General features: G+C 42.8%; 1 protein-coding gene across 1 annotated transcript in view; it reads right to left on the bottom strand.

The window, feature by feature from the left end:
- Window positions 1-16,627, bottom strand: part of GANAB (glucosidase II alpha subunit) — a gene marked incomplete in the record, with an annotated part of 1,503,123 nt that overhangs the window by 786,386 nt on the left and 700,110 nt on the right. The window contains 1 exon segment of the mRNA XM_044075375.1: window positions 15,157-15,283. Within this exon segment, the coding sequence (XP_043931310.1) occupies window positions 15,157-15,283 (127 nt within the window).

Raw genomic sequence — 16,627 nt, 5'->3', positions numbered from 1 at the left:
TTGTCTGTTAGAGCCTTGGGGTTGCGATCTGCCTCTTGGGCATCTGTATCTGCCTCTCTGTGGCCTGTCTGACACTGGAAAGGACCAATTTTTTGTAGGCCAATTTCTGCTAAATCGAGATGGCTGTACCTGTAAGAAATCCCTGACTGTTTGCATAGATTTTAGCTTTATCCTCCATTTTCTTTAACACCTCTTCTGCCTTAACACCAAACCCGGTATCATGCTGTAAAGGAGCATCCAATAATTTTGCCTCAACATGGCCAGGTAAACTCTGTTCTTTTAACCAAGCATGTCTTCGAATCAAAGAACCTGTAACTGCGGCTCTACAAGAGGCTTCTAAAGAATCAAAATCACATTGCAGAGTATGCTTTTCCACTTGTTCAACTGCATGCAATACATCCTGCATTTCTTTATAGTCAGGAGCTTCCGAGCTTGCAAGCATTTTCTGTTTTAACTGCGCCATTAAATATTGTTGGTACTTAAGCAAGTGAAACTGGCAATTTAAAGTCCTTACTGCTAAAGTTGCAGAAGTGTAAACTTTCTTCCCCCATCTATCCAATGCTCTAGAATCTCTGTCAGAGGGGACTGGATTTTTTGCAATGGAAGCCTTAACCCCTTTGGGACCCTGGGAAATAGTTTCTGGATCAGCAGAAGGGTTTTTATAAAGAAACTTGTGAGAGTCAGGGGCTCTAATACCTATCTGGCTTGGCTGGTGCAGGGGGCAAAGAATCAGGAGATGAGCTGGATTCAAAGAACACATCATCCACAATGTCTAACACAGGCGGAATAGCCAGTGGCCTGTGCTGAGGTAATAAGAGGAAGTCCATGAGCCTTTTCTTGGATTCCGAATAATCCTGGCTTTCCCAATGGAAATGCTCGCTAATGGTATGTAAAGCTTCCCCAAAAGAGTAATCCTCAGGAGGAGAGGCTGAAGGGATAGATTCCTCAGCATCAAAGTCCTCATAGGGAGGTAGAGAGTATCCCTAGTCTGAAGAGGAATCAGAGGAAATGGAAACCTGTTCAGAGGAATTAGTCTGTATCCTGCCTAGGCCTTTTCTCAGGAGGGGGATGGGAACCCCTGATTAGAGTAATGAGGTCTTCGGCCGTTTTAAGCATCTGTTTCTTAGGCATGGAGGACTATCCAGGAGAATGCTGTACTTGCATCTTTGTCTTTAATGGTGTTTTAGTCTTGGCTGCTTTAATAGTAAGTTGTGAAGGTCTGAAAACACCCTCAGAAGCCGATGCCTGCTCAGCGGCTCCGGACCCATCTGAGGGATTAGTTTCCGTAGGCCCAATACCTTGAGTTTCCAGAGGCCTAGTTGTCTAAACATGGGAGTCGGAGGCGGCCTGTGGCTCTGAGGTAGCGGGTGTCAGGGGCTGCGAAAGCGCCTCACTGAGAACCGGCGACTGGCCTAGAAGAGGCTGAGTCGTCGGTTTTGGACCTCGGATACCTGTCTTTATCCTTGTCTTTGCATTTTTTAAGAATTGCAGTCGTCGGTTGATCCGACAGCATAGTATAATTGAACCTTCGGCCAAAGTAGCGCAAAGCAAAATCAAAACGTTGTTTTATAGTGCGTTTGTTAAATCTAGCACAAAACCGACAACTAGTGACATCGTGATCAGGGCCTAGGCATGGAATACAGTAAGAGTGGCAGTCCTTATGAGGTATTTGTTTCCCACAAGAAATACAATTATTAACTTTTTCTGACATCGGTCTGAGGCAAGAAAAAAGTTTCCCCAACGGGGTACTTAGCTTTATTGAACACTTCGGATCTGAAATTCGACTTCGAAAATCTCAGGAGTCTGCCGACCGGCACTTGCGAACTGCTTTTGCTTCGGGCACCGTGCGGCAAGAAAGACTGAAGAAAATGGCATCGGATGCATCTTGTATACCCCTGGCGCGCTGACGTCAGGGAAGAAGCGACAGCAACCGACGCCGGACCAAGACTTTGGAACTCCGGACGACTGCGGGACCACCTGATGGCAGGATAACCCAAGTGTAATGACTGTAGCAGTGTAACACGATGAACATCAGTTGATCTGTTGTGGCGATCCCTAACGGAAGCAGCCGAAAGAAAAAGATCTTTCAAAAGCAAATTTACATCAGACATAGGTGGTGAGTCTTTAGACTCAATGCGGACATCTTGGGTATTCCAAACAATGTTAGCTTTACTTAATTTTGTTTCTGCAGTGTCATGTCTTGTAATTATTTGTTCTATGATTACTCCAGGCTCAGAAATCTGTTGCAATAGGACACATTTTGTTTAGCTGGATTTATGGTACAAATACTGCTGTCTAAGAATCATCCCTTTCTGCTTTGGAGAATTACTTTCCTTCTGCAGTTCTGACAAACTGATGTGACTACTATTATGAGCACTTTTCAGGACCTGAATTTGCACAGTGTCACTGTATCTTTCTTTTTTCAGTCATTCCACCTGAATTTTTGTCATGATCCTGTATGTGCAGACTAGGTCCATTTATTTCATACAGATATCTTTGTATTTCTTTACGTCTAACCTTTACAAGTACGGTACTGGTAAGTGGCAACTGTTCTCAATATATAAGCTTTGCCAAAATGTCATCCATTTGTTTTAGGGCAGTGCTTTCCTTAGCTACTTCATCCTGAGAAGGTTGCCACCTTTCATTGTGGTCAAACCTGGAGTAAGGCCACACCCCTTCCATCAACCTTAACCCGCCCTGTTCTGCCACCCATTTTGTGATGTCACTATGACATCGGGGAACAGGAATGCCCCTTTTTTCCATTCCTGATGCCTGGTTTTAGCTGATTTACTATGCTTTTCTGTATAAAAAAAAAAAAAATAGTAAATCAGCTGATTTAACAAACTCATAGTCTTTCCTTTTTTGAAACATAACACTGGAGTTTGTACAGTGTTTTACAATCACACACGCAGACAGAAACAAAGACACAAACACATACTTATCTTTCTTTTGCAAATTCATACATCACTTTCACACTCCGTAAACAGCAAAACCACTAACTGCTCTTAACACTCACACTTATATTTCCTTTAAACAACTTCTTTCCTTAGTTTACACTGGTTAAGCAGCAAAAGTGTTGCTTAGCCAGCATAAAATAATGACAACCCTCATGTTTATTACACTGCGCGGTCCATGGCAGCTGAACAGTCACTCCTGGCATCGGTGACAACAGAATACAGATTTTCGGAGAATGTCCAGATTTTTGCCTTATAAGTTAGGTCTGCACTCAGAATATAAATGGTTTTTCTGGGGAATGACTACGGACTTCAGTCACAAAATAATTTGAGTTGTACACATTATCTTTCGCTGCTAGTGCACGCAAACACAAATCTTGAGATGTGAGCAACTAAGTTTATATGAGCAATATTTAAAATGTGACTGTATGTCCAATTAGTTTTAGCTTGTCCCGTTTGCTTGAACTAAGACACACGAGCATTACACAGGTGCAAGAACAAAAAAAAAACCTATGCTACCCAATTTTCAAAGTCTGCCCAGACAGAATTATTAAGGCATTATCAGCAAAGAAAACCTAAAGCAATCAAATTAGGGAAGGTTACTTATTCAAACTCAACTAGAGCAGATACATATAACTTTATGCAACAGAAAGGGGAAGCTTATCTATTTGAGAGAAAAAATATGTCCATGTCAAACTGTAGAACACGGTCTCCACGATAAGCAAATACAAAATTAACCTTTCAAGAAAATAGCTGCGTCTGGCAACCACAGTTAGAGTAGTTCCCAGAGTAGTTCAGGATCGCATTTTTATTGGATGCTGAAGACACTTAACATATACAAAGCATATTCAATTAATGGAGGCGTTTCCTGGGTGACAGGAATGAAGAGGGCAGTATGTGGGTGGTTCATTGCCAGCAAGAGAGGAAAGAGTGGAAAATAGTAAAGGGTATTATTACTAAGCCATCCAGCGCCCTTCACAGTTCCAACAGCTCTGCGAGATTGTAATAAGCTTAAAGATGGCTCACTGCACCAGAGCTGTAACAGGGGGTGAAAGAAACATTCAAAATCGGGATTTAATTCAGCAGACATACTTTTTTTCAGTGGTACCATCAAAAGATAGGGAAGAAAAGCATGTAGTTGTCCTTTAAGCTTAGAAAGTTCTCAATTCACAGAGAAACCTGGCAGCAGTAGTCAGCAACATGGATCGGTAGTACAAAATTAACTTTTTCCCCCACCAAACATACAAAAAGCATATTAAACACTTACCCCACCCCAGCCCCCAAAGTAAAATACATTTACCACAGAAAAAATAGCTTTCAGTAACTTTACTACAGTAGTAGAAAAAGTGACATTTCCATTTAAAAATAATTAACTCATGTGACAGTCGACACTTTTCCAAGCTTTAAAATTTTACAGAAAGCAAAATTCCTGCCAGAAAAAAGTAAAGGTTCAAGTCATATTTTCCTGTATGCAGTAGCTATTTGCTCAGTTTTTTTTGCAATCTTTATAATACATCTACCATCGCAAAAGTGCTTACTCCTCTCTGTACTCTTCTTTTCTAGACCTAACACCACTCAAGTATTCAACTGCGGTACCACCTTTATCATTCTTATAAAAGTGGAGTCCAGGTCTGAACTGTCTGCAAACAGCTAAATTTAACTTAAGAGTATGTGTCTACCTGTTTGAACCAATATTCATTTTCCCCTGGGAGAGCACTTTGCTTTGGCTTGTAAGCAGCCCCCCCCCCCCACACACACACACACACTCATCTTCCATTTTCTCTCCTTTCTATTAGCAAATACTATCCATAACTAATAAATAACTATGTGTTTGCTAATTTAAACTGAGACCACAGTAGCCTGCTGATACAAGGTTATCCTATTTTTCCACCTGAGAAATGGTTAAGAAATGACTTACAATTTCAGAGCAGTCCTTGGTCAATTCTGATTGCTTCTTAAACACAAACTTGTCTTTGCTTTGGCTCATTAGCAGCAGTACAAAAGAACTGCCTTCTCACACCCTTGTTCTCCCCCTTCCCTGTTTATTACCTTAAGCCAATCCCAAAGTTAATAAATATTACCTGTGGCAGGCACCATTTTTAAAACTACAACCACCCTTTGAGCACCGCATGCTCGGCTCTGCCATAGAACTTATTAAAACTGCCTGAACTGGGACACAGCTAACTGATAGTTTGTGGAAATACAGGGTACCTACCCAAGTCTCCACATTCACTATCATATGTTCATTTATCAGTTTACTCTGTTACCTGATTGTTTCCAGCCCCCTCATAACAGCAATTAACAGGGTCTCTAGCAGCTTCGCTCCCCACCCTGCCCCCTATTCCCTCCCGCCCTCAGCAGTCCTACCTTTATTACACTCACAAACCCCACCCATCTTTCCAATAGCCATCCACAGCACTAAACCCAACACTACCTCCTCCATCTTCCCACTACTATCACTCCTCCTCAGCTAACGTGTACAAGCATACCTTACCTATGCTCACTGCATGCACTCTCCTTGCATATCTTATATCCTACCAAAACTCCATCATTCCCCCACTCAACCACTACCACTGTACTACTACTCACACCACCACTCATGTCTCACCCTCACTCAGCTCCCCTCCCACCAACTCAAGAACCATCCCTATGCAACCCCCGAATATTCTACCAACTATATTACTCAAACATAAAGCATCCCTACAACTTAACATAGTAACCCTCCCACCATACCCATTACCCACAGAGCACAATCGTAATGTTTCCCTAATAAACAAACACATTCAAAAACGGAGAAAACTAATAGCCTCATGCATACCAAAACTAGCCCTAAGTGGAGACATCTAGCCCAGACATGGCCCTACCATCTCCAACCCCAACCCTCATAATCAGACTATAAACCACAACTTCTCTCATATCACAGCCAATAGAAAGCCAAGTGATTTCCTTCTACTAAGCCTAAATATCAGAAGTATATCCAACAAAGTCCATGAACTCCATGCCACCATAGACTTGTACTCCCCAGATACAGTCATCCTGACAGAAACCTGGCTGAAACCTCACATTACCAGTGAGCAAATCCTCCCTACCGGTTACGGCATACTGAGTAGACCGGCTAAACAAGAAAGAAGGCAGTGTAGCTATAATATTTAAACAGCATCTAAACATCCAGATCTTAAAATCATCAGCTCCACAAAAAGGCAATGACGAAATAATATATACCAACCTCAAAATAAACCAAAACAAAACCATCAACATAACTGGATGCTACTTCCCACCTGGCCAAAACATCACTCCACTAGAAAACCTCCTCAGCTGGTCTACCCACCATCTCCCCCAAGAAACTATAATTTTAGGTGATTTCAATATTGACTGGCACTCCTGTTCTGGCAACCATCCAACCCATCATGTAAACCTTCATGGCTTCATCCAACTAGTCCAGTCGCCAACCAGGATAAATAATAACTCCAGCAAGCACACTACCCTGGATTGGATACTAGTCAGTAAGAGCCTCCAGTCATATATAACAGGCTGCTTTTATCAGATAGCCCTCAGTGATCGCTCCCCAACATTCCTACTCAAAAAATACCCATACCAAGCTAAATCTGTCATCTACCATCAAATACGTAAAAAACTAAACTTTAACCCACTCACGTTCATCTCATCCCTCAAAGAATGTAACTGGCATCCTTTAAAGTACCTCAGTCTTGATGACACAGTTGAATTTTTTAATACTACCTTCCTGAGCATCCTTAATTTCCATGCCCCCTTAAGACTTTCCAGAACCAAAGCACAACCCTCCCCATGGCTACAGAAAACCACTAAGTCAGAAATGAAAAACAGGGATAAAGCCTGGGAGCACTGGCGCAAAACCAAAACCCCCTCAACTAGACAGGAATTCCTAGAACTGCGCAATAGAGTCAAAAAGCTAATAAAACAGGACAAAATCCAATACTACCAGTCTGCCCCAGACTCCTCCCAACACAGCCCCAAACAATTCTGGTCCTCCATAAACTCCATCCTCCATCCAGGTAAAGTCAGTACCCCTCTCCCTAACATCCCTCACTCCTCCGAAAATACTGCTACCTCATTCAACACACACTTCATGCAAACCATACTATCACTAGCTAAACACAATCCCCCTCCCCTCCAACCCACACCTTCAACTAGTAAACTCCTCAATGACTTCTCTTTCTCCTGTACCTACCTCCAACATAAAAAAACTCTGAACTAAACTTAAGCCCACCAAATTAGCAGCAGAAAACCTCCCAAGTGAATACCTACAAATCGCACATGATGCTCTGGCCTACCCAGTATCCATCTTGATTAACTGATCTCTGTCAGAAAGTTACGTTCCCATACTATGGAAAGTATCACATATAATTCCCCTCCACAGAACTAACCAATTACCGCCCTATAGCTATTCTCTCTCCACTCTCCAAAATACTAGAAAGATGCATTCACTCTCAGGTCTCAGACAACCTCCTTTCCAATACTCGGCATGGTTTCCGACCAAACCATACACCACCACTGCCTTACTCTCCTTTACTAACACTATCCTTCAGCAAAAAACAATGGCTCTCTCTCCTCTGCTACTTTCCTTGACTTATATAAAGCATTTGACATGGTCTCACACAAACAACTCATCTCTGTCCTCAATAACCTATCCTTCTCTCAATCAGTCAACCAACTGGTTTCAGAGTTACCTGTCTGACCGCCAACAATCCGTTGTATGGCAGAAAGTACAGTTTTGTACCTACCATAAATGTAGATGTTCGAGTGCTAATACAGCTGCAGTAATCACAAATGGGTTCTCTGCCGTCAGGCGGTCCCTCGGTCGGCCGAATTCCAAAGTCTTGGTCCGGCGTCGGTTGTCGTCGCTTACTCTTCTGACGTCAGTGAGGCCAGAGTATACAAGACACAGCCGACGCCATGTTCTTCAGTCTTTCTTGCCCCAGATGTCAGGTGCCCCCAGAAGGAAGGCAATACATAAATAATGCTTATATAGATGTACATGCAATGCAATATAATCCAAAATCAGTGGATGCAAGCAAATAAAACATAGCAGGATAACCCAGTCAGGTAGTATGAAGAGGTTGTTAGGCCCCATGCCTTTACCAAGTGGGGAAGGAGGGCGGGAAACCTGCACTGCAGCTGTATTAGCACTTGAACATCTACATTTATGGTAGGTACAAAACTGTACTATGTTCATCGTGCATACACCTGCAGTAATCACAGATGGGTAGAATCCCAAAGCTATGCATAGGGTGGTAGGTACTAGGAGGAACTGGGTTGAGCCAGAATGCCCTGCAAAATAGCAGTGGCAAAGCCTGCTCTTGTAACGGAATATAAAGGCAGGTGGTAGTGTTTTGTGAAGGTATGTACAGAACTCCAAGTGGCTGCCTCCAAAATATCTTTGGTAGGAACTCCTCTGAGGAAGGCTGTAGAGGTAGCTGTGGCCCTGGTGGAGTGTGATCTGATACCTGTAGGAACAGATTTCCCATGATAGGAATAACAAAACCGTATGCAGTGGCCAATCCACTTGGAAATAGTCTGTTTTGTAACTGGTTTCCCTTGAGCCCCTACAGCATAGGACACAAAAAGTTGTTCTGATTTCCTGAAGGACTTTGTTCTGTCCAAATAATAACGTAGCTGCCTATGGATGTCTAAAGTGTGTAGCAGCCTTTCCCCCTTTGTTTTGAGGGTTGGGATAAAAGGTAGGTAGGTGTATGGCTTGATTTAAGGCTACCCTGGATACCACTTTTTGCATAAATGATGGGTTGGTACGAAGGGAAACCCTGTCCTGATGGAAAATGAGGAAGGGCTGCACCGCCATGAGGGCCTGTAGTTCAGAAACCCTACGAGCTGAAGTGATGGCCAGAAGGAAGGCTGTTTTCCAGGACAAATATTGCAAATCTGTTGAGGCAGCTGGTTCAAAAGGAGGCAATGTTAATTTTTCTAGTATGTAATTAAGATCCCAGGCTGGTATTGGTTGCTTCCTTGGAGGTCTTATATTCTTAGCCCCTCTGAGGAACTGTCGTAAGAGTGGGTGAGAAAATAAAGGAGGATCTGTGTTGAATTCTGCAGAAATGGCTGAGGCATGGATTTTTATGGAGGAAAATGAAAGTCCACTGTTCAGCAGCTCAGCTAGATACTGTAATACCTCAGGCAAGTTCAGTTTTCTAGGGTCCTGGCCTCTTTTCTCATTCCAAGAGCAAAACCGCTTCCATTTTGCGGAGTAAGTTTTTCTAGTAGATGGCCTTCTGGCCTCCAAAATGACATCCCGCACCTCCTTGGAGAGTAGGGTCTGTTGTGGTGTTACGGAATTTTCCATGCAGCGAGATTGAGTGTTTTCAGCAAACTGTGAAGAGTTTTGTAGCTGTGCTGAGTCAGCAGAAGAGGCATTAGAGGCAGGGACCAGGGAGGAGTATGTGTTAGGCTCCTCAGGAGTGGGTACCAGTGTTGCCTTGGCCAATCTGGAGCAATCAGTATCATTTTTGGTTTGTCTGTTCTTGCTTTCAATAGCACCTTGGGCAGAAGAGGCAGAGGTGGGAATGCGTAAACTGTCCATGCTGTCCAACTGAATGAAAGGGCGTCCACTCTCCAGGCCTTTGGATGAAAGGTCCTCGAACAAAACTTTTCCAATTGAGGATTCCTGTGGGAGGCAAAAAGATCTATGTCTGGCCTCCCCCACGCTTGGATTATTTCTGTAAACACCTGAGGATGCAACTTCCATTCATGTGGATCTGTCATATTTCTGCTTAGATTGTCTGCCAGTGTGTTTTCCAATCCTGGCAAGTACTGTGCTTGAAGTTCGATTGGTCTTTCCAGGGCCAAGTTCCAAAGACTCATGGCTAGTCTGCACAAGGGGTATGAATGCGTTCCTCCTTGTTTGTTTATGTACCACATTACTGTGGTGTTGTCTGTTCTTATCAGTAATTGTCCTGGATGCAGGAAGTCCTTGAACGCTGTAATTGCATTTATTACTGCTAGCATTTCTTTTTGATTGATGTGAAGGTGCTTTTCCTTTTGGGACCATTTGCCCTGAATGCACCTGTTCTTCATGTGCGCCCCCCAGGCGTAATCTGAGGCGTCTGTGGTTATGATTTGCTTTGCCTGAGGCTTGCAGAATGGGAGTCCTGTGTTTGCTTGACATGCTTGGGCCCACCATAGAAATTCCTTTTGCAAACATGGAATTATTGGTATTATTGTTTCCAAACTGTGACTGTGTTGAGACCATAGATTTTTTAGGTACCACTGAAGTTTCCTCATATGCAGCTTTGCACATGGGATTAGAAGAATGCAAGATGCCATGGTACTTTTTGCTAGTATTTTGAAGTACTGAGATAGTTGCCCCTGTTTTTCTGGCGTAAGACAGGCCATCTGGGTGTTTGTGTCCAAGTTGGCACCCAGGAAGGTTATTTTCTGAGATGGTGTTAACCTTGATTTCTCTTTGTTGATTGTATATCCCAGAGAAAGCAGCTACCGTGTCACATATGCCAGATGTTCCAGAAGTATGTGCTTGCTGTCCGCTTGGATCAGGCAGTCGTCCAGATAAGGGTAAATTTGTATCCCTTGAAGTCTGCAGTAGGCAATCACTGATGCCAGGCAATTTGTGAATACTCTGGGCGCAGTAGATAAGCCAAAGGGCAATGCAGAGAATTGATAGTGGATTTGAACCTGCAAGAAATCTGAGGTATCTTCTGCAGCTTTGTCTGATTGGGACATGCAGGTATGCCTCCTTGAGGTCCAATGTTACCAGCCAAAACTCCTTGCCCAGCATGGGAAGAAGCTGCTGTAATGTGAGCATCTTGAATTTTTGTACGAGTAGAAATGTGTTTAGGATGGATAAGTCCAAAATGGGTCTCCAGTTGGTTCCTTTCCTTGGTACCAGAAAAAGTCTTGAATAAAAACCTTGACCTTGTTGGTGCGTAGGTACCTCTTGAATAGCTCTCATGCTTATGAGCTTTGAAATTTGCAGTTGTGCCTCTGCCCTTTGATTTTGTGGCAGGTTTGGCATGCCTCTCATTTTTGGAAGAGTGTGAAATTGAAATTTGTAGCCTCTGTTTATAATGTCCAGAATCCATTTGTCTGTTGTGACAATATGCCAATTGCTTGCAAATAATGCTAGTTTCCCTCCCAAAGGTGCTGCCAGCTGAGACATGCTTGGCATGGAAATGAGGGAGTCATTGGGTTTGCTTCCTGTATTGTTGTGCACTGTCTTCGCCACCTCTTGGTGCTGGAGTTTGCCATTGTCTGCCTCTATATGATCCTTGTGATTGCCCTCTGCCTCTTGTGCGTCTGTATCTACCGCTTTGGGGCTTGTCAGTGGCTGGAAAGGACCAGTTTTTTGAAGGCCAATTTCTGCTAAAACGTGGTGGTTGGACCTGTAAGAAAGCTTTGACAGTTTGCATAGATTTGGCTTTTTCTTCCATTTTCCGTAGTATCTCCTCAGCATTAGTACCAAATAGTACATCCTTTTGCAAAGGAGCATCTAGAAGTTTAGCTTTCACATGATCAGGCAAATTTTGTTCCCTAAGCCAGGCATGTCTGCGAATGACTGATCCTGTAGCAGCCGCTCTACTGGAGGCCTCTAGGGCATCATAACCACATTGTAAGGTGTGTTTACCCACTTGCTCTGCACTATGCATCATATCCTGTAACTCCTTTAAATCTGGTTGTTCAGATTGAGACATTTTGTTCCTTAATTGTGATAACAGGAACTGTTGATATTTAATCATATGAAACTGACAGTTTAAGGCCCTCATGGCTAGGGTGGCCGAGGTATACACCTTTTTACCCCACCTTTCTAAAGATCTGGATTCCCTTTCTGCAGGAAGCGGATTCTTGGCAGTGGAGGCCTTCAATCCCTTGGGGCCTTGTGAAATGGTTTCAGGGTCAGCACTATGGCTTTTGAAGAGAAATTGGTGAGAGCTGGGTACTCTAATACCTATCAGGTTTGACTGGTGCAGGAGGCAGAGAATCAGGGTTAAGACAAGCCTCCGAATAGACATCATCCAATATGTCCAAAACAGGGGGTATAGCCAGAGGTCTGTGTTGAGGTAACCAAAGAAATTCCCTAAGTCTTTTCTTGGAATCTGAAAAGTCTTGGCCTTCCCAATGGAAGTGTTCCCTCAAGGTGTGCAAGGTTTCCCCAAAGGAAAAAATCCTCAGGAGGGGATACAGAAGGAATAGACTGTTCTGCATCCGAATCCTCAAAAGGAGAGTAAGAGTGTTCCTCTGCATCAGAATGTTCTGATAAAATGGATCCCTGATCAGAAGAGGGAGAATCTTCCTCCACTCTGGGTCTCTTGTCAGGAGGGGGTTGAGAACCTCTGATAAGAGTAATTAAATCCTCAGCCATTTTAAGCATCTGTTTTTTAGGCATGGGTCCTGTAGATGGGCCCTGTGCAACAGGCCTCGTGGGATGCCTGGCTGCTTTGGATTTAGTGAAGGCCTTAATTGAAAAAGAAGATGAGGGCCTAAATACACCATGGGTGGAGGTGGACCTGTCCACATTAGCAGGCTCGACATTAGCAGGGGCTTCAGTTGTAGTCTGGGAAAGGGCCGAGGACCCAGCGGTCTCGGGTACAGAGGACACCGCCAAAGGAGTGTCGTCGGTAGTCAGGGACTGCAAAGGCGTCTCGCTGAGAACCGGACCACGTGTAGCCTGTTTTGGCGTGGTGTCGGCGCGGGCCTCGCGTGTCGTTCCTTTTCCTTGCGTGTTTTGGACAAAATGGTAGTTGGAGTGTCCGACGACATTTTATAATCAAAAGCTTTACCAAAATAGTGTTGGGCGAACTCCGCCCGACGCTTAATAGTGCGTTTATTGAAGGTAGCGCAAAAGCGACAGCCCGAGACGTCATGGTCTGGGCCCAAACAAGGTATGCAGAGGGAATGGAAATCCTTATGCGGTATTTGCTTCCCACAAGAAATACAATTATTAACTTTTTCTGACATCGGTCTGAGGCAAGAAAAGTTTCCCCAACGGGGTACTTAGCTTTAATGATGACTTCGGTTTCCAATTTTTTCGTAATTCAGGAGCTGGCCGACCGGCACTTGCGAACTGCTTCTGCTTCGGGCACCGCGCGGCAAAAAAGACTGAAGAACATGGCGTCGGCTGTGTCTTATATACTCTGGCCTCACTGACGTCAGAAGAGTAAGCGACGACAACCGACGCCGGACCAAGACTTTGGAATTCGGCCGACCGAGGGACCGCCTGACGGCAGAGAACCCATCTGTGATTACTGCAGCTGTATGCATGATGAACATTGACATATCTCTCCAACTACCTGTCTCTATAGGAGTTCCCCAAGGATCCATCCTTGGACCCCTACTCTTCTCTATTTTCACCAATAATCTAGCCTCTGCCACCAAACATGGCACACTCATACAATACACAAATGACTCAACCATCACCTGCTCAGACCAGTCCCTACCCAAACTGCAAAAAGTCACACAGGAAGCCTTTTCCTCTGTTGAAACTTGGTTATCCGATGCCCAATTAATACTCAACCCAAACAAAACTAAACTACTCATCTTCCAACCCACCAACACATACTGAAAACAACTCTCGCTTTAACATCACAGCAAAAGACAACACCACTATACACCCAACAGAACACAACAAACTGCTAGGAGTGGAAATAAACTAAAATTTGACATTCACATATCCATGACCATAAAAAAATCCACAAAAACTAGGAGCGTTATACAGAAATAAGCAACTTCTCACTAAAGCAGCAAAAATTTCAGAAGCAAATTTCCACCTCATCTCCACCCTACTTTATGCCTCTCCAATATATACCAACCTAAGGCAATGCGATCTAAACAAGCTAGAGACCTGCTACAACAAAATCGCCAAATCCACCACAGTGTCATCCTACCGTAGTCACCGCTGTCTCTCACTTACTGAACTGGGCTGGCTTGAACTCCCTCACCTTCAATGGCATCAACTCTCACTCTCCCACAAACTAGTAAACCATCCACTAAATGTCCCATCCCTCCAGAATCTACTGCAACCCTATCGCACCACCAGACCACTACGATCCAGCAACAAAAATCACTTGCAGATCATTAAAGCCAATAACTCTGCTGGTGAAGCACTATTCTCTTGCGCCATAGCCAAATTATGGAACTCCCTCCCACCCACAATTACCACCGTACCATCATGCACCCACTTCAAAACTTTACTAAAAGCGCACGTAAAAACATGCTGGCTATGCCTTGCAACTTCCACTCTAATATCACCCACTCCATCCAACTACTACCTTTCTTTCCACCCCACTAACTACCTTGATTATAGCAAGCTCAGATGCTCATAAGCCTACTACTTAATATACAGCAGGAACTTCTTATTGTAACAATTGTTAATGTCTGTTATGTACTTTGCAGATAAAGATTCTAGTTGTCTACTGATGTACTATGTTCTTCAACTGTAACTATGTTTGTAATTAATTGCTATGTTAATCAAATTGTTAATCGCTATGTAAATCCAATGTAACTACTGTCTAACTGTGGAGCTTTTCTCCCCGGGCCTCCGCTGAAAATGGACCTACGTCCAGTCGGAGACTCCTGGTCAACAAATGTAAATAAATAAATAAGTGGAAACCCCCACCCCCCACTCCTCAAGGAAGATAATCTGCCTAGCAATGGAACAGCACTAGCCATCAGTCGATCCTCAAAAGCTCACAAGGAGGAGTGCTCTTCGGTAGTAGGAAAGCTCTGAAGGGCATGGTACCCTAAAGTCTACTTTTTAGTCAGCTTAGCTCAAGCTATTAGTTTTGAAAGCTGTCCAGCTGTTACACCTTTAGTAGGATATAACCCATACACAGCTAAGGCTACTGCAGCAGAGATCTATATGAACAAAGGTTACAACACTGATCCAGATGAACATCTCAGAATACTACGGGAAAAGTAATTTTAGCTTTCCCCTGGCATTATTCAATCTCACAGCAGGTATATTTAAGTTAGTGGGGAAGAGGGTGGATGCAGTGAACTATGCCCTTGCAAAATACACCGTGTGTAGTGCCTTAGTTCACCAAGTTTTCCATGGTGCAAAAGAATGCAAATTTTCAATAAATAACCATGAACACATTTATACATACACACATGCAATAACCATGCACTTACCTAAAATAAATTGCTTTGATTTTTTTGACAGAATCATCAGCAGTCACTCACTACAGGCATATCAACTTACCTGGCCAACACCACCCTTCATAGTCATTGCCATCCTTGTTTTTAGTGTAATACTTCTTGATACGAAGCTTTTCATGGACAACATAACCATTGTCTATCTTAATATGGGGATCCACAATTGATACCAGCTTAAAAAAAACAGGTGAGAACACAATTAAAATGTATAAACTCAAACCTCAGACCAAGTCTTAAACAGTGTTCCTTCGAAAATGCATAAAGATTACACTTTTAAACAGTCAATTTTAAAACAAAATTAGATAAACCTGTCAAACATTACTACCCAGAAGCATTAAGTATTTGATGTCAAGAATTTGTTTAGGAAAATACAGTTTTGTGCATTACTCAATGTAAAAGCAGATCTTTGAAGGAGGACTCTACCTGACAACACAGCATTAATTTTTGAGCAGTCTCGCACAAAGTTTCTACTTCACCCCATATAACCTCAGCCCCTTTTAGCTCTTAATATTGGAAACTACAGAATATATAAAAGTCATTAACAAAGTTAGGTCAGTCATTAAATACTGAAAAATGTAAGCACATAATCGGATCAGAAAACAAAGGATTTTAGAAAAATCTGAATATGTGGGTAGCCACACTGCTGTAAGGCTTATCCTCTTTCTAATTAATTTACTGTTGGGTGAAGTACTACTCGAAACTCCATAACACACTGGGTAGAACTTCTGCAGCAAGACAATGAATGAGCAGATCAAGACGATGAATTGAGCAGATCAACAGGCACTTCTTCCATGAGTGTTACATTATAGAAAGCTCAAAAAATAAATAAATAAATAAATAAATAAATAAATGAATGAATAAATAAATAAATAAATAAATAAAAAGTAGCAATACTAAACCAGCCTACACTGATTTGGACCAGGCATCCATTGCAACAAATAATGTATATGGGATGAAGTGTTGCTCATGATTTCCTATAGATCACAAATTCAAAAGGATTCAAGTTGCGAATGTCAGAAGTGGAATGCATATAACATATCTTGTACTTGTCAAAGCAAAAGACAATAACTACAATAAACTACAATGGGTAATGTACAGTTGTGTAAGTAAACTTACAATAGATGTTCAAATGAGTACTGCTATGATAGCTTAAGCTATACAGGGTTATACACTGCAAGTATATAATACCTGGCCAGCTTCCAAAGCTTCAGGACATACTCCACTCACCCAGTCATCCTTAGCTGATCTGACTGAAAAAAAGACAAGTTTGGGTGGCAAGCCCTTTAGAACTTTCATGCCAACAGAGAAAGAGAGGCTGAGCCCTGAAGGGGCAATGCTAGGAACAAAAAATAAAGTTCACATCCTGGCAAAAAGATCCCAACAAACAAGGGTGATGGAAGGAGAAAGTGGCTACAGCAGCAGTGATCAAATATCCACTGTTATACTAAGTTTATATACACAAGTGCACTGTTCTTCATTTTCATCACTGCCACAGTAGCCTAGGCTATATGGGTAGA

The sequence above is a fragment of the Protopterus annectens genome, chromosome 6.part1, assembly GCF_019279795.1.
Source record: "Protopterus annectens isolate FY-2018-M chromosome 6.part1, PAN1.0, whole genome shotgun sequence".
NCBI classification, from domain to species: Eukaryota; Metazoa; Chordata; order Ceratodontiformes; family Protopteridae; genus Protopterus; species Protopterus annectens.
This window is presented reverse-complemented; position numbering and strand designations above follow the sequence as displayed.